Source organism: Tachysurus vachellii, chromosome 14 (genome assembly GCF_030014155.1).
Source record: "Tachysurus vachellii isolate PV-2020 chromosome 14, HZAU_Pvac_v1, whole genome shotgun sequence".
Lineage (NCBI taxonomy): Eukaryota > Metazoa > Chordata > Actinopteri > Siluriformes > Bagridae > Tachysurus > Tachysurus vachellii.
The window spans coordinates 10,088,443-10,113,395 of NC_083473.1; the positions used below are offsets into that span (position 1 = coordinate 10,088,443).

The window sequence follows — 24,953 nt, forward strand, 5'->3', positions numbered from 1 at the left end:
TCAAAAGTGAAAAGGTAAATGAACATGGGAGTTCCAGAGCAGAAAATAAAAGGGAAATATCCAAGAGAATATCTTAATATAGATTTTGTTCTCTTTTTTCTTAGTTGTTCTTTTTCCCTGGTCTCTTTCCGTCTCTCTCTGTGCCGCAGTGTTCCAATTTCAGCACTGCTGTGTGTGTCGACAGCTCCCTCTGAGGAAAGACAGCCCACTACTGATGCTCCTACCTCCTGATATATGTTCTCTCTCTCTATCTCTCTCTCTCTCTCTCTCTCTCTCTCTCTCTCTCTCTCTCTCTCTCTCTCTCTCTCTCTCTCTCTCTCTCTCTCTCTCTCTCTCTCTCTCTCTCTCGTGCTTCTCTGCTTCTTCAGCCTGTCACGTTCTTCTTGTGGTTCAAGTTCAGTCATACACAGAGGATTATTTTTTATGTATCTAACACAATTGCATTCTCTCACTCTCTTAAGCACTTATGTATGTTTCTTACTTTAATTCTAATTACAGCTCCCCTGTTTCCTGCTCTTCCCCTCCCTCTTTAGAGCTCTGTATTTTACTATCACTTTTACTAGCTGCAGTTGATTTCTCCTCTCCGCTCACAGTACACACTCATTTCAAAAGCACAACCTCATCAGGCACACATACTGAAATACAGCACAACCCAAGGTGTTAAAGTGATGAAGATTGATGATGAACAAGCTGCTTAGCCTGTTGTTTGAAGCAAATATTTATTTAAGGATTTTTAATTTAAGAGCTGGAAAACATTATCAGCAAACATTCATATCACTAAATGTGTAGCTAAGAACTGTGGGAAATATGTAGTGTATGAAATATCATGAAATAAATTCACTTCTCTACTGTTCACTTGCATATTCTTGCTCATGTAGTTATCCAATCAGCTGCCAGAAGGGCTGGTTTGAGTATTTCAAAAGCTGACCTAGTATTTCACACACAGTAGCATCAAACAACACGGAATGGTGACAAAAAAACATACAGTGGCCAGCGAGGTCATAGGAAAATAGCCAGTCTGGACAGGACAGGAAGATGCCATTAATGCAAATAGCATTTACATTTACATTTACATTTACAAAATACGCCCTTATCCTGAGGGACTTACATAAGTGCTTTGTTAATCTTTCTCAATAAATACATCAAGACTGGTTCCCTACATCAGGGACTATGAATACTATCAGGTTGCAAACTAATTACTTAGGCTATATAGCAAGAAAAGTACACAAACAATATGGTTTGTTTTGTTTAGTTTCATTTTTAGGTTTTAAATGGTAATTTAAATATCTAAGGAAGAGGTAGGTGCTAGAACAGAGAAGAGTATAAAGGCATTTCTTCCTTGTAACCTGAGAGAGTGAGACCAGACCAGTGAGACCAGACCAATGAAGCAGCGTTAGAGGATCAGAGAGAGAGTGGTACAGTGTGTGGTGTAATAAGAGCTTTGAGGTAAGTGTGTGCTGGTCTGTTTTTGGCTTTGTAGGTAAGCATCAGTGTTAAAAACTGACGGGAGCAGCTACGAGTAGCCAGTGGAGGGAGTGTGGCATTGGCATGGTTGTGGCAGAACTTAGGAAAAACATGGCCATGTACAGCAAGATAATGTCAAAAACACTCAGTTATTTACTTCACTGTGCCTGAATCATAATATGGCTCTCTGTTTCAGATGAAAAAAAAACCCAACTGCATTCATTGCCATGCTTATATGCATATATTTTATATATTATTAAATATTTAGCCATTTTTTTACCTTGTCTTTTCTTGTGAGCTCTTAGGTTGAGCTATTACTCTAGTAAGTGCTGGTTAACAACATGAAGTTCTATAACCTGAAGACATTTAGATCTGTTTTATCTGTGATCCCATGAAAACCGCAGTGGGATTTGTTAAAAACCTGGCTCACTGGTTAAACCTTTGAGCAGAAGACTGTGAGTACAGTAGCACCAAGCTGTTACAGTTGAATCCTTGAAACCTTTACTGTTGATGCCTTTAACCCTCCAGTGTTAAGCCGTATCCTTTCACAGTTGGTAAGTTAGAGGCTGTGAAGAAGATGAGGACACTTGACTGAGCTTTCGAGAAGTTTCTTTGTCTGTTCATGGTCAAGCTCACTGTCAAGTTTTTCTCTCAAGTGCTGGTTTTACATGCATCCAGTCAGCTCACATCTCTGGGTGCTCGTGAGAAAACCAAATTTCCAAAGCTACAGCAATGGCAAAGAGCCTATTTGAGAGAGAGAGAGAGAGAGAGAGAGAGAGAGAGAGAGAGAGAGAGAGAGAGAGAGAGAGAGAGAGAGAGAGAGAGAGAGAAAACTAGAGATTTGCATAAATATGAGGATGTGTATAAATGTGGGTTTGGGGTATGTATATCTACACACATATCAGAGCAGTAAGTACAGTTTCGGAGCTCTAATTGAATTGTTTGTGTTACATTAACAGCAGGTGTTATCTACAGTGTAATGAATTTAAATGAATGAATTTTCGAGATGTGGATGATGTTGATTAGCCAGATTCCTCTAAAGTGAATAAAATGGGGAGGGGTAAAATGGGGAACACACAGAGAAAACGATTAAAGAACAAGGAAGAGATGCACCAAAGAGAGGACATCAAAGAATAATTGATTATGTAGGGTGTGTGTGTGTGTGTGTGTGTGTGTGTGTGTGTGTGTGTGTGTGTGTGTCTGAAGAGGCTGTCAGTAGTAAACAATGTAAGAGAGGTCTCGCTAAATTTATCCCACAGTCAGATGGACAGATAGAGAGAGGATAACACCCTGCAGGGGTGAAAGGCACAGTGGAACAAAAGAAAACAAAACAATCACATTACTCACAAGTAGAAGATAAGAAAGCAAGATGAAATGACTTTTAATGGACACTCTTTTTAGAGATTGAAAGAGGATGACTGACCTGCATTCACAAGCACAAAAAATAAATGTTAAAGAAAATGGGACGCATGGGTCACACTGGTGGTTACTATAAGCCTTGCATTTAATGTAATTTTAAAGGAGTAAACCTTTAAAAAGTAAAACAACACACACACACAACCTAAATTCCGTGCAATTATTTTTAAATATCCTCTCTTTGATGAATCTCCTCCCCTCTTTATTATTTCTTAGATCCACACATTAGCCAAGAACTGCATCCAGGTTTGACTGATCTGAACAAATCAGTGTCTGATGCATAAAACTGACTGAGCTTTAGCTGTGTGGACACATGCTCTGGCCATTATTACTTTATTTACCTGTTATATGCATAATGGCACAACCCTAATTACTTCCAAATACAGCTATTTTACATTAAGCCCTGCTTTATGCAAATTTATGCAAATCAGGAAGACATTGATGTCAGGAATTTAAGATCCAATGTTGCTAGCAGGTACAAACTAAAATAATAATTTACAGGAATTGGTCAAGATTGTTTATGGAAGCAGAATTGAAGCAGGGATCTGTCCTGCACACACCTTTTAAGTAGAGTGCAATCCTAATATCCTACAATAGTATGCACTAGGAGTTGGACTTGGATTCTTGTTGACAAGCCAGGTTAGCCAGGCACAAGAGCTACCAGATTCAAAAGTGACTATATCACCAGTCTGTGCAACACCAACAAAGATAGAAGATAAAAAAAACTGATATATAAATGCAAAATTGACAGAGCAAGTGATAAGGCAGGAGGAAGGGCAAATTATCAATTTGTATAAATGTATGTGGCAAATTGATGAGTAAGAAAATGGATCATTATTTAGTTCAGTATCTTTAATTTCACTGGATCTCTATTAGTCATAGAGATTAGAAGCAGCAGCCGTGCTTCAGTGTTTCAGAGGCTTCAAAGGTGAGATAAGAGTTTGTGAGGTTACCTTGCACATGGTACTATAGATATTCACAGCAACACCTGACCACATAATGGCAGAATTCACCTGTGGGTCCTGTTCTGGTGGAAAATTTCTATAATTTTTAGAAAATTGGAGGACTTTCGGGAAAAGAGGTCAAAGGAGAGGGAAACAGAATCAGTGAAACTATCAACCTTATTCACTTAATGAGTTCATAACACATTACATTACACCCCAAAACACACAAGCACACACACACACACATACAGACACACATTGTCAGAGAAATGATCCCTGGGGGACAAACAAAGCACAAAGAAATTTCTTTCAGCCATTTGGCTTCCTCATTTTCTCCACATACCACATGCGCACATACACACACACACACACACACACACACACACACACACACAGATACACAAATACACACACAACACACCGCAGAGGAGCCTTCTGGATGTTTCTTATTTGCATCATCCAGCCTACAGCTATAAAATCCCCACTATAGCCCCACACATCATTTTCTCTTTCTGTCTCTCTCTCTCTCTCTCTCTCTCTCTCTCTCTCTCTCTCTCTCTTGAAATGGGGCTACTCTGCCTTCCATTGAGCCTAATACAGGCAAACACGTAGTCTCACAGATAGGGAGCAAATTGGCAGATTTGGAGATTTTGTCTGGCACAACACTTCTCAGTGTGAAATATATTATTATATCACAGCATAATTTATATGAAATATATTGAGAGAGAAAGAGAGAGAGAGAGAGAGAGAGAGAGAGAGAGAGAGAGAGAGAGAGAGAGAGATCCAGCTTCCAAAAGTCAAATGAAGTCATGCTTGAGTACTTGCAGTGTATTGACTAATGAAGTGACTGGATAGTGTAACAGAGCCACAGAGTCAGTTTCTCTCTAGCTCTCTTCTAGCCCATCTCCATTAGCAAAAATGTAACATAATAAGCCCTCACATCCACAATTTCATGATTATTAACCTCATTAATAATGCTGCAACATTTGCCAACCTAAGGATTATCTACCACATGTAATGGAAACATTTTTAAAGAACATTTTGCAGAACATTTTTATAAATTCATCAGTCCAAATTCTTAAAGAAACTGAATCTTTATTATAGGAAAGACTTGGTGGTTATGCTTTCCTATTGCTATCGCTCAAGTGAGATAAATTTAAATAAGAACAGTTTCTCACTGTAAAGGCTTGATTATTAGAGTGTATCATTTCATTTCTGATTTATCAAATGACCTTATATGTATTATTGTATTATTGAATGATTGACACTGAGGGCAATATGTTTTGCATTGTTTTCAGTGTTCAAATTAGTGCCATTGGTAATCATTTACACCCAGTGCACATGTGATGGATACAGATTAGAGTGAAAATACTGGGGTATACCTTTAATGTATCGGGACATCAAGATACTCGGTAATATCCTAACAGAGCCTTCAATACATTTTGGACTGCATTTATTTCACTGCCTTGGCAAAATTAAGCAATAATTTAGAGGTCTTTAGTGTTTTAATGGCCATCTGTCTGTGAATAAAGAAACGACCCTAACCACACTGCATTGTTCTTCTGTTTATTTATAGATGCACATTAATCTAACAGCAGCCTCTCTAAAGTGTTTTCTGTGGTTTAATCGCTGACTAACACATTCACAGATCTAACATCATGGTAGTCAGGATAGTACAAATGGCAGTGTAGACTCCAGTGTCTCCTAAAGTTTCCTTCTCTTCTACAGTATTTATCAGGTTCTTTCTTTCTCTCTTGCAATCTCTCCCTTTCGTTTTCTCTCTGTTCTTGTCATTTGCAGCAGAGCTCAGCATGTGCCATGGCCTGTAACCAACTAATATCCTGGGTGCAGACATAAAAAATAAAAGAGGCTTAAATCAGAGAGAGTAGATTGCAGAGGAGAGCAGATGAAAAAATGCTTGGGAAAAAAGCCTGTATTGCCTTAAGGCAGAAAAGGAAAACATATGTTGACCAAAATTTAAAGTGAATTTAAAAGCAAACATGGGGTGAAAGTAATCTATGCCCAATGATCTCTAACACAAGTCTTTAGGGAGCCGCAGGCCAATGTTTATTAAAGCAGTTTCCTTATGTATATACCAACCCACACAGACCCTCATGCATGGACACACACAGTGAGCGATGACAAGAGAGGAAGGTGGTACTATATAATATTTCAGCAGAATGAATTGTTTATGGAGATGTGAGGATGCTTCTCTGCATGAACAGGAAACAGGATTAAAGAGCCAAGAAATATCATCTAAACAAATAGCATAATAGAGCTCTCAGAATCATTCAAATGAGAAAAACAGCAGCTTAAATATCTCTGGATATTTAAATAGGTTATCCATCAATTTTCACCTACATCATTTTTGTCTTTCATATTGTTTTACAATTTTTCCACAATAATTTAATGGTTTAATAAATTGATAGTTGTTTGTCTATAGTTCATGTTTATAGCTTCATTTTTCATCTAAAAATATTGCACATTGATATAATATCCTCAAAAATAACTAGGTAGGTTTTCAAATAACTGTGACAAGTGGGTCTAGTCAGGAATCACCTGAGTTTCAATTTTCATTCCACTTCATGATTTCATTCTGGCACTTGGGAAACTAAAGACATTTCAGTATGTGGACATCACCAGTGGTGAAGCTAGTAAACAAGGCTCTTGAGCCTGTTTGAGAAACAAGCAAACCTGAGCAGATACACACTGTATACATAGTTTTGTCATTTAGCCTTTTGTCTTTTATTGTCTCAAGAGTCTCTAAAAATAGAGGAAATTAACAATTTTTAATTTTGCAGTCTTAACATATATGCTGTTAAAACCCATCGCAACCTTGCGATAACTCATGATCCAGCCATGAGAATTATTTCAGTGTGTCCTTTTTTGTCAAAGACATCATTAAAGCTTAACGTTGAACAATGTGGAAAACAGTTTGCTACAAACTGTTCCTTCGTCTCAAAATGTTCCACCTGATATAATTACATTTACTGCATTTGGCAGATGCCCTAGTACAAATATCTCAAGGTCTAAAAATGCTACCAAGCTAAAATTCTCTATTAGATGAATAGTTTTCCAAGTTCCTCTAATTTTGGGGTGTTTTTAAATTTTCACATTCTCTTTACAATTGAAATGGCACATATCTTTGTAAAATGATTTAAAGAGGATTTCCTCTAAATTTTCAAAAGATTATAATAGTTTAATCATTACTCAAGTACCACACATTCATCCTGAATAGTTTGAGGAAACTCAAACTCACACAAATAGTAAATAGTAATAACTAAAGGGGGTGATGCCCAGCACTTATTGGTAAAGTGTGTGGATTATTAGACATAAGGAACTTGTTTGTGATGCTCATTAGGAATCTTCTGTGTATATCTAGGGTTGAATTTCTGTAAAAATGCTTTGTGGCAATGCTGCATTTGTATTGTGTTAAATCTTCCTTACAAATGTAATGTAACTGAATACCTTTGATGAAATATTCATACTAAAATCACACCCCAAAAAGCTCACAAACAAACAGTATTAAGAGCTGGCAAATCATTAAAATTAGACAATCTCAAATCATAGCTGATATGATATGTGTTGGGAAATGCTGTATGTTTAGCAAAGAGTTAATGCTGCAGTTGGAGGTAGATTTTCACAGTATTTGCAAATAGATAATGATGCTGACTCAACTATGAAAATCATGTGAGGTAAAGCTAGAGCTCTGTCCATCACTGAACTAGAGAAAATATCTATTTTTTCTACCTAGATAGAGCATAGGGCTAATGGCCACTTATCAATGTGTTTCAGAACAGAAGATAAAGAAAAGATACAGAAAGAGAGATAACGTGGCTGCATTCTAAATCCTACAATAATGGTGCACCTATTATGCAGAAACATTCAGCTAGGACTAAGAGACAAAACAATGACAAAACAGCACAGTAAAAAAAAAGACATAAAGGTGTCGACCATACACTGCATTTTCTTAGTCACTAGGCTACATAATTTGCAATATGAAAAAGTGATAGATATTGCACATTTACTCAGATTATATTTGGTATTGGAATAGGAATGAATAATCCTGATCTGGAAGTGTTGTAACTCACACAGCTTCACACACAGACAGGGCTGTGATTAGACCTATTTCTATTAAATAAGAAAGGCCTTTAATTGAGATAATAATACTGCATCATTGGATATAATTATATCAGTATGTTTTTTATCACCTAAGCAGATCAAATCATGTGTTTTTCTCTTTTCCTTTTTTCTCAGAAAACTCAGTAATACAAAATGTGCCAGTGCTGTACCTGATGTTGCTGTGTATGTTTTCATAGGAAATTATGCTAAACGTTAATCTTAAGATTAAAATAACATCTGAGTGTTTAAACAAGGTATTAAGTCGATGTTGTCAGTTTGTAAAGTGTTGTGGATCATATGACTTCATTATGCAAAACTTCATTATGCTAAACTTCAGGTCCCATCAAAGGGGTGGTTCAGCTTTTGGAACAGCCCATCCAGGGGAAATCTGAGGGTATGCGTACTGTATTAAAAAAATCATGCAAGACCTCCACGCCAACAGAGGGCTCCATCCCATGAGTTCTAAGACACAAACCCTGTTCCTGAGTTACTTTTTGTTTTGCACTGTTTAAGGACTTGCACTTTCTTAGTGCTAGGTCTTGTCAATTCTCTCATTGAGTTAGCTCTGAGCCATTGTTTCTTTTGTGATTATTATATTTGTCCCATTTTAGGAATTCTGGTTTTGCAACAATAAGACATACACTTCACTCCGCAGCTAATAGAACCTTTCATACAATCATCTTTGTTGTGGAGACTTATCTTTGACCTAATCAATAGCTTATCAAGGGCAGCCAGAAACCAAAATCTGCTGGTGTTAATGATTTTATGACACTGGTCCAAATTACATACAAGAAGAACAAAGATTGTTATTTCTATTTTTATATATTCTGTTGTTTAAAACAAAAACATTAACTAATCTGGATTTCTATTGCTTTAAGGGAATTTGTGAGTGCTTGTGCTGGGGAGTTTAACCTGACAGCAGGGCTCTTGCAATTAAATGGCATACTGCCATCTAGTGTTATTCAAACAAAACATCAAAATAACAGTTTAAATGATGATTAAAATAATAATTAAAATGACCACTTTTGTTAACTGGCTGTTGAACAACATGTGAAGAATGACCACAAAAAAGTTAGTGTATATATGTGGATTTGATTTTGTCCTTGGAACTATTGTTTCTCTCGTCTGTTTGGCATAAAGCTTATTGTTTTTTGTTCATATATGGTTCTCTCTCACAAATACAGAAATAGGGAAAGGAAGAGGGGTGGAGTGTTCATACTAAGTGATGATAAAAAAGGCCTATTCCAAATATGGCAAATCAAATATTTGTGTACACCACAGTGAACTTGTTTTCCTCTTCACTCTTCCCCAGTAACTTTTGCACTGGTTTTAGGTCTTTTTGAGTAGTTTGTACAATGTATTTGGGCTGGAAATTTAGCTGCTGAGACCAGATGTAGTAGCTGAGCCTAGCAACCCTGCTAATTATTTTGACCGTAACTGTAAATACATTTGTATAACTACACAATTAGGATTGACTGAATTTGTTAGTTTTTAATCTTTTGAAATGGTTATATTATTGTTTATTTTATGTTGTTTATTTCAACAAATTATTACCATCATTAAATGTGTAATGCTTGAAATGTATCTTGGCTACACTTTAAAATTGCAGTCTAGCTAACCAGCTTGTGATAATAACTCAACAAGGATTTTCTCTGTCCTCTGATCTACCTCCAAATACAATATTAATTATTTTACCAAAAACTAAGTGGAATACATTCATGTAAATGAGGATTATTCACCATAAACTTTAAAAAAGGAATTTAAAATCTATAAGCATTTTTATACTATGCTATTTTTATACTATGCTATGGTTATTGTTATCCTCATATTTTGCTATTTCATGTTAGACATAGCATTCCAGGGAAACTATATACATCTCTGTGTCATGAGAGAAAATGGCTTATTGACTTATTAGGAAGAGCACGATTTAGCTGAATACTGATGAGTTTCATGTTAGACGCTGCTAATGTATGAGTTCAGATAAAACCTGATGTCCCTGGTCTCCCATTCCAGTCATCAGTGGAAGCCATGTTTTGAATCAATATGTAAAAGTACAAATTTGAAGTAGTAAAATGGGAAAACACAAAATGTAAACATGTAGTCATCTCCATGTGAGTCAGTTTTGTCTTGCATCAGATGCTATTAGTGCTTTATGATTTTATCATTTAGGGAAATTATAAACTTGTAGGTCATCCAAACCTTGGACTTTGGAATCGTCATGTTAGAATCATGTCAGGGGATAAACTGTGTTATCAGTTTGGTCTGAGTTGTATATTTACGCTTCCATCAAGGTTGCCGTGTACCACCAGAAACATCACCTGGTCAGTGATTACCTCAGGGCCTGCAGCTGATAAGCAGACTGGCGTGTTCATATGGGGTTGGTTTACACTGTAAGACCACTTTTTGCATCACCATTAAACACTGACTACTATTATGCAACACACAATATGCCTTACTACCTTGACCTAATGGTTAATGGGACAGTTCATTGCAAAAATCTGCCTCGCAGGTTACATAATTAATGTAGCTATTATATGACATTGTCGATGTCAGTCTGAGAGAATGGAAACAAACAATGGATAACTGTATATAAATACAGATATGTGTATATAAATCTCAGTTATAATTGCTTTTTTAATAATAATTGATTATTTATAGGATTTTTTCTTTACAGATTCAAATTCACAGATTTATTTTAACTTAATGGCTAGTACTTAATTGTATTAATAATGTATATAGAATATCATAATATCTGAATGGCCACATAATAATATTATTGCATATTGTACTGTATTGATAATACTCAATGGAGTTTGTCTAAATATCCAACGCTGTACTGTGATTACACTTGCACTGTCTTTGCTTTTATGTAGCACCATGGTCCTGGAGAAACGTTGTCTCATTTCACTGTGTACTGCAACAGCTATATATGGTTGAAATGACAATAAAAGCTTCTTGACTTGAGTTGACTTGATAGAGTTTTACATGAAATTGTCTTTATGTCATAGAAACGTGTTTTTTGTTTTGTTTGTTTTTAAGAAAAGAAAAACTGAATTTTGATCTTATTTCAATAAGTGACTTTTGGCCCTTGATCCATGCTTAGGGGAAGAGGTGAGATTATGACAGGGATGCCAGATTGGGCCGTTTTAAACCTACTCCTCTGTCGCCAAGAACGTGTTTTATAGCAAATAAACTTAATGAAGTCTAATACGTTTCTACACAAAATGTTAATATATAAATACAGATAATATATCTATGATATACGCCAGCATTTATATTATAAGATATATAGTAAAGATTGAGAGAGTGGTGAGGGGGATTTTAGAGTGGACAAAAGCTGTTTTTAGACTGGAAATACTTGTTCTCTATCTAACTGCTGAGAAACGTCATTCTTTGCAAAAGGTGATTTGATGGGAAAGTGTCGGTTCGTTTGTGTGGTTTGTAATGTAGTTTATTTTATCCTGGTTAATAAAGATCACAGCTGAATTAAAGTAAGTCTAAACCCATTTTCTCTCTCTCTCTCTCTCTCTCTCTCTCTCTCTCTCTCTCTCTCTCTCTCTTAATCAGTGCACTCACAGCTGTAAAGTGGTGACAGTATTTGGGTGGGGAGGTTGAACGATGTTTGAGAACGGCTTCAGAAAACTTAGTCAGGCCGACAAACAAAACAAACGTGTAGCCAATGATCAGATTTGTATTACCATAGTATTACTCATTGAGGTAATTTTTTGATAAAAAAAAATATCCTCTCGGCCAGCTGCCCCAGCAGGTTTCGCCACAATAGTTGCCTGTGTTACGTATGTATGTGTGGGCGGAGCTAAAACAGGAGTGGGACCCATTTGGGTTAGGGGCGTGTTTATTGTTTATTTTGGTGATTTCAAATGTCAACGTTGGCTTTCAAACAACGTACACCGTGCCTTTAAAAGGGGGGGCGAACGAACACCAGTCTGACTGACAGTTTGACTACTGAATAATTACTAATAACTCATGTTTTGATAGACTTTTACAAACCACAACAACCTACTCTTTGTATATTTAATCATAAATTAGCACAACTTTTTTTCTTTTCTTCTTCTTCTTCTTCTTCTAATTTTTTTTTTTTTTTTTTTTTTTTTACAAATTATGGACAAAGGTAAGAGTTCAAGAATATTTTGCAAAGTGACTATTTTGTATTTATGTATAAATTCATTTGCTTTAAAAGATTAATATTTTAAAGTGAATACTTTAAAGTGAATAATTGACTTAAATACAGTAAGCATGGGTATGTTACACGAGCACGTTTAGACTGACAGCTGTGCTTTTCTATGGAATATCATGATTCATCAGTACTTCAGCAGCTACTGTGCATGTGTGTGTGTGTGTGTGTGTGTGTGTGTCTCTGTACAACAATGGTGGTAAATGTGTTTACTTGGCACACTAATGTGCTTGTGTCTGAAAGAGAAACAGAGAGAGAGCACAAGTTATGTTACACCTCACTATGTAAAAAGTCAGTTACAGACTCTGAAAAGCATTGATTGCATTAGTATAATTACTCCACTGCCTATCAGGGTATAACAGCAGTATATATATTTATTAAGGTCCGTTGTAATTCTTTTTCTTTTATATTGTGGTAATTTTTATTATTTATGAAGCACTCCTGTGCTCTTTTTTCTAAGCACACCTTTTATTTTGTAGAAAAGGCTTTGTCTTAGACACAAAGACAGGATTGCCAGTAGCAGCACTTTATCTGGCAAAGTAAATCAGTTGTTTTTGCTGATAAATATTTTAATGCAACTGCATTTGTCCAAGCTGGAGCTGTAATTAAGGCACAGTTGAATTAAGATGATGTAAATCTTTATTCAACTGTACCTTATTCCAGCTCCAGCCTGCGAGTCAAACACACATTGGCTATTTACAAACTTAAAATATAGGCACCTATCTAGTCAATTTTAGAGTAACTCCATAACAGGAGGTTGAGCTTTAACAACACCTGAATGAACATGAACAACCTAACAGTGTATGCAATTTTCAAAGAGAGAATAGAAAGGTATAGTCTGGTCTTGTCAGTGCCCTCATCAAAGACAAATAGCTTAATAGTTGATGCAGAAATTTGTTGACCACAGCTTTATAAGTTTTATTAAGTCACTTTAACTGCATTCCAAAGACAAATTAACAGCTACATAACTATATAAATTAATCTCATCTTTTATAAACATGGAAAGGACATATTTATAAACAATACATTTTATAAAACAAAGCATTATTCAACTAGACTTGTAAAGTTTGACGTGACAAACTTTGATGTTGGCTTGTCAGAGCAGGTATTCCCAAAGGCCGATATGCTCGGGTGCCAATACTTTTGGAGGCGAGCGGATACGAGCATGTGACGTCATCCGAATACCCATTAGGATGTTTTCCTCATTGTTCTGAGTGTTTTAACATGTCACATATCAATGTTGTGGAAAGTTTTTTTATTTTGCATATTTTTCCCACCTGCGGGAAAATCGAAAGGCCAGTCGGTAGACAAATTTAAAACTTGGTCCAGAGTATCACCCTAAAGAAGCTGGCTGACTTTGGTGTAGATAGCTGGAAAGCTTCCCGAGTTATAAACCTTATTTTTTAAATTTATACTGTGTGTCTATGGCAAAAAAGGCCACTTTGAGACCCGGTACCATGAGTACAAGCCAACATAAGTAGATTTGTAAAGTTTGTTGTGACTTTGATGTTTGATTATCAGAGCTTATCAGACCAAAGGCCAGTATGCTATGGTGCCAATACTTTTGGAGGCGAGTGGATACGAGCATGTGACTTCACCCGAATACCTGTGATGCAGTTCCCCTCATTGTGCTGAGTGTTGTGATATGTCACATGTCAATGTTGTGGAAAGTTTTTTTATTTTGCATATCCTGGGGCGGGGCTGCGGGAAAACCGAAAGGCCAGTCGATACACCAATTTAAGCCTTTGTCCAAAGTATCACACTGGCCGAGTTTGGTGTAGAGTCTCTAAAGTTTATAATGGGTGTTTATGGCAAAAAAAGACCACTTCAGACCAGGGTCTACAACCTATCTGATTTTGGTGCATGTGGCTTGAAAGCGTAGCTTTTTCAGAGTAGCTTCTTTTGGCTATTTTGATCTCTTTTGTCAGTAGGTTCCTGGTCTGCTTATACAGGGATATGTCCTCCCCTGTGTAGGCATCTTCCTTGGCATGTCGAAGTTTTTTCAGTTTGGCTGTGAACCATGGCTTGTTGTTATTGAATTTGCAGAAGGTTTTGGTTGGCATACTGTACACATGTCTTCACCAAAACAGATGTAAGATGTCACAGTGTCAGTCAGTTCACCCAGGCTGTCAGTTCCAGCCTCAAAGATACTCCAATCAGTGCAGTCAAAACAGTCTTGTAGTGTTGATTGTGGTCATTAACACATCAGGCAAAGCAAGCATTAACACATCAGGTGTTGGCCATGCTATAACCAGGAATAAACTTTTATATGATATATAAGAAATATACTAAATAAAACCATTGTTTTGGGATCTGTAGAATAGCATTCAGAAGTCTTTCTGTTGTTAATCAGTTTAACCATTCATCTCTCTGTGCTTATATCTCTTATGTGCTGATATGCTTGTATATCGTGACTACATATTGTTTTTTACATAGTTATTCTAACCATTCAGTCACCTGATTATGTTCTGTGGGGTCAAATTTAACTGTGTACAATGGGAATATGCAATCCACATTGATTTCTGAATTCAATAATGCAATGCAACAACAACTTATACAGTATAATTGCCCTAGGGATACCAATCTGCACAAACCACAATGAAACCTCAATGAAACCACAATGAAACCTCCAGATAGCAAGCATCATGCATTATAGGTTATATGATTGCATGTTCCTATTATAACATTATAACTTGTCTCAGCTTTCGGTTGGTAGGGGTGGCATGAATGTGGAGAGCCAGTTAGTGAGTAGGATTTGACTAAGACCAAATTAAGTAGAAAATTGAGGAAGAAGAACAAAAGAAAAAAAGAAAAATTAAACAAAATAAGCTGCTGTCAGTGGATGTTTTGAATTAATAAGTATTTGAGTATATTTTGAATCAGGTTATTATTATTATTATTATTATTATTATTATTATTATTATTATTATTATTATTATTATTGTTAAATAACAAAATCAAGAGTTTGGACTAGACTGGAGTGTTATGTCACCTTAAGTCACATTTAATTTGTATCTACATCATTCTTTTTCCATGGTAAAAGAGCGAAACGCCATGCATGCATTCTGGAAGGCGCATTCTCAGAATGCCACAGTGGAGGAGATGATGCTGGACTCCAATGCACAGCAGCTGAGCATGCAGGAGCTACCTGAGATCCTGGAGATTCTGCCCAACCTGGATGGCATTGATGTATTAGAACTAGGTGCTGGTATTGGGTTAGTGATCTCACAATATTATTATTGCCATAAGCCAAGCTAGAGTTACAGAGCTAACAGAGCTGTCAAAAGAAATGCAAGCAGAAACACATCAGTTGTTGGCCGTGCTATACCCAGGAATACATTTTGATGTGATGAAGAAATATACAGAATAAAACCATTTATTTTGAGATGTCTACTATCTACTGTTAACCAGTCTAGAAATATTATAACATTGTCATGAAATGGTGTTTAGTTAAACAGTTCCAAATTATTAAAATAACATTAAAATAACACTATTATTCAGAAATTACACCTTATCCAATAAATTTTAATTCAAATTGCTTTTCATCTTATTGCAGTTAACCAACAACAAGCTACTTCTTCTCTTTGAGCTTATATCTCTTAACTATCTGGTTCATCCTGTCCTTTTAATCAGTATAATAAATATCATCATACATAGTCTGTTAAGTCCCCATTTTTCCTAGAAATATCCCATTAGAGTTTCATAGCCTAGGTTATTTGAGTTAACCAGTTGAATAGGTTAAATAACTGAACAAAACCTTTGCTGTTTTAATGGTGCATTTTTCTTTTTATATTTTGGCCCTTGGGTGTATCTTTTAAATAATTTTCTAATTTATTCAATTATTTATTTTATGTATTTTTTGTTTTAAATCAGGGGCACGGTGGCTTAGTGGTTAGCACGTTCGCCTCACACCTCCAGGGTTGGGGGTTCGATTCCCGCCTCCTCCTTGTGTGTGTGGAGTTTGCATGTTCTCCCCGTGCCTCGGGGGTTTCCTCCGGGTACTCCGGTTTCCTCCCCGGTCCAAAGACATGCATGGTAGGTTGATTGGCATCTCTGGAAAATTGTCCGTAGTGTGTGATTGCGTGAGTGAATCAGAGTGTGTGCCCTGCGATGGTTTGGCACTCCGTCCAGGGTGTATCCTGACTTGATGCCCGATGACGCCACGGGCTCCCCGTGACCCGAGGTAGTTTACTTGTGAGTGCGTGTTTTAAATCATGTCTGAGGGTTTAAGTGATAAGTGGAATCTTGTACACAGTTACAAGCATCGCATTTTCATAGTTTTGACTTTTAACAAGCTGCTTTTACACTGACTTTGCATCATCCACTACAAATTACCAATCTATTATAATCAAGGTTCAACAGGCTCTTAGAAGTGAATGAAATAATCACAAATAACAAAACTAGTGCTAGAGCATATTTATATGTCACTCTTAGTGATTTTTTTTATATCTTTTAGAGAGGTGCTTACGTTTGCCTTTATTACTGCAGTTATTTTAACCAGAAGGATGATGACAATAAATGATATGAGAATATTTAGTAACACATTAATAAACATCACAAGCAAAACATGGACTTGGTCTAATCATCTTTAAGCAAACATCCAAATGAGTAATCTATTCAGAATGTTGGTAGCATATTAACATATTTGGCATACTACACATATGGGTAAGAGGTCAGAATAAAAATAACAGAATGAAACTGTTTAGAAACTCTTGAGAAAACAAAATGATATTCTTTAGAAACAAAACCTGCAGAAGTTTAAAAACACAGACTTGTACTGTTGAAATATCAACATGTACAATGTACTGTTGAGATTCAAACTCAGGTCATGTTAAGCAACACTAAAAGTCTTCCAATCAATGTATTTTCTAACATGAGTCATAAAAATGATAAATTAACTGCATCAGGAACTGTCCTGCTGTCATTATAAAAATGTGACCTTTGATTTTTCCAGACGATGCACAAAACATCTCATTGACAAAGTACGTCATGTGACAGCTGTGGACTTTATGGAGAACTTTGTGAAAAAAAACAAGGAACAGAACAGCCACCTTGGAAATGCAGAGTTTATCCAAGCAGATGTCACACAGCTGGAGTTTCCTGAAAAGAGGTTGGCATGGGAATAAACATATTATCTTGACTACTTGTGAAGTTAAGCAAAGGTTATCTTCAACTAGAGTTCCCTCACATTTTTAAGGCAGCAGGTGAACTTTCATTTCTGTATGTAAGCATGTCTTTTCAGAGGAGTTGTATTACAAAGCGTCACAGGTTATTCTATTGCCATTTCATTCAAAATGCCATTCATTCAAAATGCTTCACCACAAAATAACACATTATATGAAATAACACCTTGACTTACCATTATTAGTATAGTAGTAATGCAGGTTGTATAGCTGGAATCTGTTTTTATGGTGTAGGTAATAGGCTTGGTCCAAGCCCCCTAGGTCTTAATTAAAATTGAGACTGCATAAGATTTTGCTGCATGATGTTATTCAGGGTGAAGAAATATGTTGAGTGCAGTTTAGGCTCATAATCGGCATTACAACAATATACCAATAAACAATAAATGAAGTCATGTTGGATGGCCAAGTAGACAAATTCTTGATGCATGAACAGAATCATATGTCTGTTTAAATTTGTATGGTTTCCCTCCTACAGATTTGACCTGATCTTTTCTAACTGGTTGCTCATGTATCTGAGTGATGAGGAGCTGTGCTCACTGGCAGAGAAGATGCTGTCTTGGCTCCGTCCCAGCGGTTACCTCTTCTTCAGGGAATCCTGTTTCCACCAATCAGGTCACCTTTGAAAATACATTACACAAATTCATGTAGCAGTTAACTAATTTTAGTCTCCTTCTACTCAATAATTTGGTTAGTTCTGCCATGCATATCACTAATAGCATGGATTTCTGGTATAAATTCATGGATGAACTCTAATGTCTACTTTTTAAAAAAAAAAAATTTAAATCCTTATAACACTGTTTTATGTTGGAGCAGTTGTTTTTATGTTGACATTACCACTATGTTTCAATTTAATTTAGTAGTTTATGATCAATATGTGACTAACATATTGAGTCTGGGCTTACCGTTAATTTATGAATACTGATGATGATGATGATGATGATATCAGAGTTTTGGCCCTTAATAATAATCAGATTATAATCAGTAATCCTTGGTTTATAATTGTTGCTGGGGGGGCACGGTGGCTTAGTGGTTAGCACGTTCGCCTCACACCTCCAGGTACTCAGGTTTCCTCCCCGGTCCAAAGACATGCATGGTATGTTGATTGGCATCTCTGGAAAATTGTCCATAGTGTGTGTGATTGGGTGAGTGAATGAGACTGTGTGTGTGCCCTGCGATGGGTTGGCACTCCATTCAGGGTGTATCCTGCCTTGATGCCCGATGATGCCTGAGATAGGCACAGGCTCCCCGTGACCTGACGTAGTTCAGATAAATGAGTAGAAAATTAATGACTGAATGAATAATTGTTGCTTTGATGCATTGATTTAAATTACTCATTACACCATTGATCTTTACAACCTCTATATATTTCCATTAATAGTGAGATTTTGTGGATTTTATATAACTCTTGGTTAAATACAGGTTTCGTTATTTTGCTAAATTATTTTGCTCCAAATCATTGTTTATTTTCCACCTTTGTAGAGTTTGTGTAACTGCTTTTTTTGCAAAGTACAGTGTGTATTTATATAGGTTCATATGAGTTCTATAAAACTTAAGAGTATAACACATAGTGACAAATAGCTAGGAACCATTTTCTGTCATTTAAAACACAATCAGTGATCCATTTCATACAAAATATCAAAATATATTTATGTATTTTTAACCGTCATACAATTTCAAATTGAACAGTATTGCATTTTGTCCTTTACAGGAGACCGTAAGAGAGATTTTAACCCCACTCATTACCGTAGTTCTTCACTTTATAACCATCTGATGGCATCAGTTACATGGTCTGAGTCAGGGGAGAACGGTGAACAGTCCTATGGATTTGATACAGTCCTGAGCAGAACTGTACAGACCTACATTAAGGTATTAGTCATTTAGATTATTTTCTTAGTGAGAAATGAACCTCTATGTCCATCATAATGATAACATCTGCTGATGCTCTGAGCTCTGTCTGCTGTGTGTGCGTGTTTATCAAACATGACTTGATCTTTCAATATGGTCTTCTAATATGATGTAGATACAGTTCATAGGGAGTGTTGAGTCTTTGGTCATGGTTAAAGACTTTTAACGTTAACAAGACAGTGGTTTAAATGCCTTTTTCAGGTAGGCACCGTTAAAATACTGGTAAGGAATGGTAACAACATTAGACCATGTGATTTAAGTGATCATTTGTCTCTCTCAGATGAAGAAGATCCAGAATCAGGTGTGTTGGCTGATGCAGAAAGCTTGTCGAGATCCGGTCCAGCAGCACCAAGGAGGCTTCAGCACCTTCCAGCAGTTCCTCGATAACCAGCAGTATACACACAGGGGAATTCTGCGATATGAGAAGATGTTTGGCTCTGGTTATGTCAGTACCGGAGGACTCAGCACCACCAAGGCAAGGGGGCAAAAAGAGACAGCACAGATAAGGGAAAGGGCCATGGGTTAAAAACATGGTGGAAGTAGAGCTAGTAAAACTCAAAAATGAAAAGCTTTACAAAGATTTCTAATCTTTAGGGTTTTGTAATGTAATGTATTTTCCATATGGGTCAGTAGTACTCCAGATTCTTTTAAAATTAACAAAAACATTTTGTCTGGGGATGCATTGTTCTGTGGGATGCAGTGTGTGTGTTTGTGTGTGTGCATGCTTGCGTGCGTGTGTGCGTGTTAAATATTATTTTAACACTTAACATTTAACAATATTTAGCACCGAAGGGAACTTTAGGCACAATGCAGAGATACCATATACATACAATTTTCTTAAAATATTTAAAATACTAAAATACTCTTAATTGTCTTCCTGCTTGAATCATGCTGTTTTCCAATCAGCCATTAATGTGGCAGCAGCATAATGTATAATGTCATGCAGATACATGTCATGAGCCTGAAACCAACCAGTTAGGACTTAACCAGTATTCCTGTTCATCAGATAAGGAATCTCACTGTGGTCAAATGTCTTATTATTGTTTCAGTATGGAAGTCCTAACGTTTTCTTCATACAAATATTCCATGGGATTCTGGATATTTAGTCTAGATATTAAGTCTGCTGATGTTTAAACCAATTAAGCACAGTTTTGAGTTCAGAGTTCACTGAGTGCACAGAATAAAGTTTTTTTATGAATTAGTATTTTATTTCTCTTGACCCCTTCAGGAGTTTGTTGACCTGCTGAACCTTAAGCCAGGACAAAGAGTCCTTGATGTAGGCTGTGGAATCGGTGGAGGGGATTTCTACATGGCCAAGGTGAGCTGCAGGGTTGCATTGCACTGTTGCATTACTGTGAGAAATTGTTTTGTGTTTTTGTTCTGTTCTTATCTGGATGATTTTCTTGCACATGTGGATAATACCTAACCTCACTAACTTCATTCATTGTGTATTACTTTTCCTAGAATATATAGGGTTTGTTACGTTTCTGTTTTTAATGATTCAGTTTAACTTGGTTTAACCTAAATGCTCAGTGAAGCATTTGCGAATTTTTCAGACTTTTGGGGTGGAGGTTTTGGGAATGGACTTGTCATCAAACATGGTGGATATTGCTATGGAGAGGGCTGTGAGTGAGAAGCTGCCATCTGTGAGTGACTCTCTTTTGGCCTATAACACCTAGAACAATCACAGGGCATAGGGGGGATTTTTGCAGTGATGTTAACACTTCTTTAAGGTCACAATTAAAAGTCCACTCTGTTTCAGGTGCAGTTTGAGGTGTCAGATGCCACTAAGAGAACATTTCCGGATAGCTCTTTTGATGTGGTGTACAGCAGAGACAGTATTCTGCACATCAGCGATAAACTTAAACTCTTCCGAAATTTTCATGTGAGTGTGTGTGTGTGTGTGTGTGGATGTGTGTGTGAATTGCTACATTCAACTAAAACTTGTAACTCTGAATAAATGACCACAAAACATCTTTAACCATGAACTTAACCTCTCAGAAGCTTAGAACAGCCTCCTTGTCCTTGTGAGTTCAGCAAGATACATCAAATCAACATGGCTGCTCATATCATCAGCAGTCAACTCTTTTATTTTAAATGAGTTATGTTGGATACACAAGTGTTTGCTTTAGATCATTTCCAACATTTAGCAGATGACCTTATACAGAGCAACTTACATTTTATACAATATATATTTATATATGAGGGTTAAGGGCCTTGCTCAGGGGCACAAAGGTGGCAGCTTTGTGGACGTGGGAATCGAACTCACAATCTTCTGATTGGTAGTCCAGCAACTTAACCACTAAGCTACCACATCCCCCAGATTATTAAACCTACGGACACGTTCAGTTGGTAAAGCTGTAAATGTCTATAAATAGTTGGGGGGTGACTTTGTGCTTTTTCCACTTTGATGCTCAAAAGCACAGTTAAGCCAAGCACAGTATTGCACAGAGTTGCCTTAACTTAAAAGACTTCAACCTCTTGCTTACATCTCTTACATTTCACTGCCCTCTATTGGTCTTATAGTTTATTTCAGTCAATAAGCTCTACATGTGCAGTGAACCAAGTTTCAGCAGTCTATGTCGTGTCTCTTTCTGTTTCGTGTGTGTAGTCGTGGTTGAAGCCTGGTGGAAAGGTGCTAATCAGTGATTACTGCTGTGGAGAGAAGCCATGGACTCCTGCCTTTCAGGAGTATGTTAACCAGAGAGGCTACATCCTTTATACTCCACAGAGATATGGCAAGGTAACTGATCATAAGCTGAAATAATTACACTTATCTCAACATGGGACACAATTACTGCTTAAAGTAAGCTTATGTATGAGTGATGTGAAAAATCCCAAAACATGATCATCCATATCTACACAATTAATCATTAAATGGTTATTAAAATGTGCATATCACATGTCAATGTAAAATCTAGCTCACATACACACTTACTCTCAAACTGTAATTACTATTCTGTGATAAGGCCTGTAGAGGTTTCAAATGCCATTCTGCAGCATTGAAGCCTTTTTTTCCAAGGTAGTGCTGTAGATTACTAAATCTACATGTCAGCATGAGACAAGTAAAAAACTGTGCTTAAAGAAAGCTAGAGAAGCAGATTTCATCATTATTCATCATTTGCGGATATGAAGAGAGGAAACTGCGATTTAAATCAAACCAATTTCCTGTCACTTACTGTATGTCTATATTTAGACGATTATATGCTGATGTGCTTAAAAATAGATGTTAATGCTTAAAGAGCGAAATATATTGTATAGACATAATGGAAGAAATACATCTGTCAAACACAGAGGAAACAATCACAAAGACTAGTGTGTGTTAATATTGTCATTCACATACAGTGTGTGTGTGTGTGTGTGTGTGTGTGTGTGTGTGTGTGTGTCTGCTTTTTAGTTCTTGGAAGAAGCAGGGTTCAATAATGTAAGAGCAGAAGATAGAACTGTACAGTTCATTTCTGTGATTAAGGCTGAGCTTAAGAGAGCACAGGAAATTCAAGGGGAATTTATTCAGGTAAAAGAACACACACACCACATACACAGACACACACATCACATACAGACACACACACAGATACACACAGACACACACATCACATACAGACACACACACAGATACACACAGATACACACAGACACACACACCACACACAAAGACACACACACAGATACACACATCACACACAGACACACACACACCACACACACAGACACACACACACACAGACACACACACACACACCACACACACAGACACACACACACAGTATGTGAATGACAATATGAACACAAAGAATGTAAATAGCCTATACAAATGTTTTTATTTAATTCACTTACATTTTAATAGGAACATCTGTACACCTGCATTTATCCAATCAGTCAATCATGTGGCAGCAGCACAGTGCATAAATTTAGATCAAGTGCCGGTCATGTGCTATAGTTAAAGTTCAAATTAAAGGTTAAATGGTAAATGAGCTGTTTTGAGTAATTCAGAAATGGTCTCTAGAGTTTAAACAGAATAGTAATGGCTTAATACAAAAAATAAGTAAACGACAGGCCAGAGGAAAATGGCCAGACTAGTTCAAGCTGCCAGGAATGATACAGTAACTCATGTTTACTATGATAACCTTAGATTCTTGTTCTTGGCTGACAGAAGAGGAACCTAACATGGACGTTTTCTGTGGAAACTCATCCACATGAAAGTTCAAGAAATTCTGAGATGCTTTTCTGTTTACCAAGGTTGATTGAGTGAATTTGAGTTATCATAGACTTCCTGTAAGGTCAGACCAGTCTAGCCTTTCTCCTCTGATTTCTTTCATCAACAATGTGTTTCAGTCTTTCTGTGTAAACTGTATTGTTGTTTATGAAATTATAAAAACATCAGGAGTTTCTGAAAAGCTCAAACCATCCCATCTGATACCAACAAACATGCCATGAATAAAGTCACAGAAATCACACTTTTTCTTCATGCTGATGTTTGATGTGAACATTAACTGAAACTCGACAGTATGCATTGTACTGTTGCCACATGATTAGCTTATTAGATAAATATCCTAATATAAAACAACTGCATAAATGAGCAGGTGTACAGGTGTTCCTAATAAAGTGGACAGTGAGTGTAAATACCTAAGCTTCACAGAACAATTCACAAACAGATCATAACCATGATGTAAACATGAATGTTACAATGTTCTGCCTCCATGCAGGAGTTTTCCCAGGAGGACTTTGATGAAATTGTAAATGGTTGGACAGCAAAATTGCAGCGCTGTGAAAATGGAGATCAACGCTGGGGTCTGTTCTATGCCACCAGAGACTGACTGAATTAGAGTCAGTGTTCCTGCAGGTTCTATAGGTGCAGACAGAGAAGAGAAACAACCAAAACAATCTGATGAAGATTTAAATTTTAAATGCTGAATAATTGTACAAACTCAATTAGGATTCTGTAAATTACATATATAATATTTAGAATAATTAATTATAATAATGGGGGGCACGGTGGCTTAGTGGTTAGCACGTTCGCCTCACACCTCCAGGGTCGGGGTTCGATTCCTGCCTCCGCCTTGTGTGTGTGGAGTTTGCATGTTCTCCCCGTGCCTCAGGGGTTTCCTCCGGGTACTCCGGTTTCCTCCCCCGGTCCAAAGACATGCATGGTAGGTTGATTGGCATCTCTGGAAAATTGTCCCTAGTGTGTGATTGCGTGAGTGAATGAGTGTGTGTGTGTGTGTGCCCTGCGAATGGGTTGGCACTCCGTCCAGGGTGTATCCTGCCTTGATGCCCGATGATCCCTGAGATAGGCACAGGCTCCCCGTGACCCGAGGTAGTTCGGATAAGCGGTAGAAGATGAATGAATGAATGAATAATTATAATAATTATATAAGTATAATCCGATTTGGCATGGTGTGAATATTTTTAGAATTTTTAAGGATTGTAAATTTATATAAATAAAAAGAAATATTTTTCCTTTGTTCTTGATGTTATTGTTGTTTTTTTTGTGTGTGTGGCTGCACCTCACAACATACAGGATTTACAGGATCTGCTGCTGTATTTGTGCTTTCAGGATTTTCTGCCTCCACAAGTCAAAGCTGTTGGGCAGAACAATAGGAGTCAACACAATGCAGTATCTGCACAATAGCAACATTTTTTTTATATTGCTGGTTACTCAAAAGAGGTCATTAGTATTTCATTTGCAGAACTTGGTAGATACCTTTATCAAGAGTGACGTAAAGT

At 36.9% G+C, this 24,953-nt stretch overlaps 1 protein-coding gene across 4 annotated transcripts; it reads left to right on the plus strand.

Moving 5' to 3' along the window:
- Positions 1-11,314: 11,314 nt before the first annotated feature.
- pmt (phosphoethanolamine methyltransferase) lies at positions 11,315-24,691 on the plus strand. Of its 4 annotated transcripts, none has more exons than XM_060886500.1 (12): positions 11,315-11,437; positions 15,182-15,353; positions 17,093-17,248; positions 17,797-17,933; positions 19,030-19,187; positions 19,507-19,701; positions 20,455-20,544; positions 20,783-20,872; positions 20,989-21,111; positions 21,838-21,969; positions 22,624-22,792; positions 22,844-23,899. In XM_060886500.1, the coding sequence occupies exons 2-12, from the start codon at positions 15,193-15,195 to the stop codon at positions 23,002-23,004; spliced, it is 1,572 nt and encodes a 523-aa protein (XP_060742483.1). In that variant the 5' UTR covers positions 11,315-11,437; positions 15,182-15,192; the 3' UTR covers positions 23,005-23,899. The 4 variants fall into 4 exon arrangements, with proteins under 4 accessions (XP_060742483.1, XP_060742482.1, XP_060742484.1 ...); XM_060886499.1 differs by lacking the exon at positions 11,315-11,437 and adding an exon at positions 11,855-12,075 and having other exon boundaries at positions 22,844-23,900; XM_060886501.1 differs by lacking the exons at positions 11,315-11,437; positions 22,844-23,899 and adding exons at positions 11,861-12,075; positions 23,933-24,691 and having other exon boundaries at positions 22,624-22,740.
- Positions 24,692-24,953: the final 262 nt, after the last annotated feature.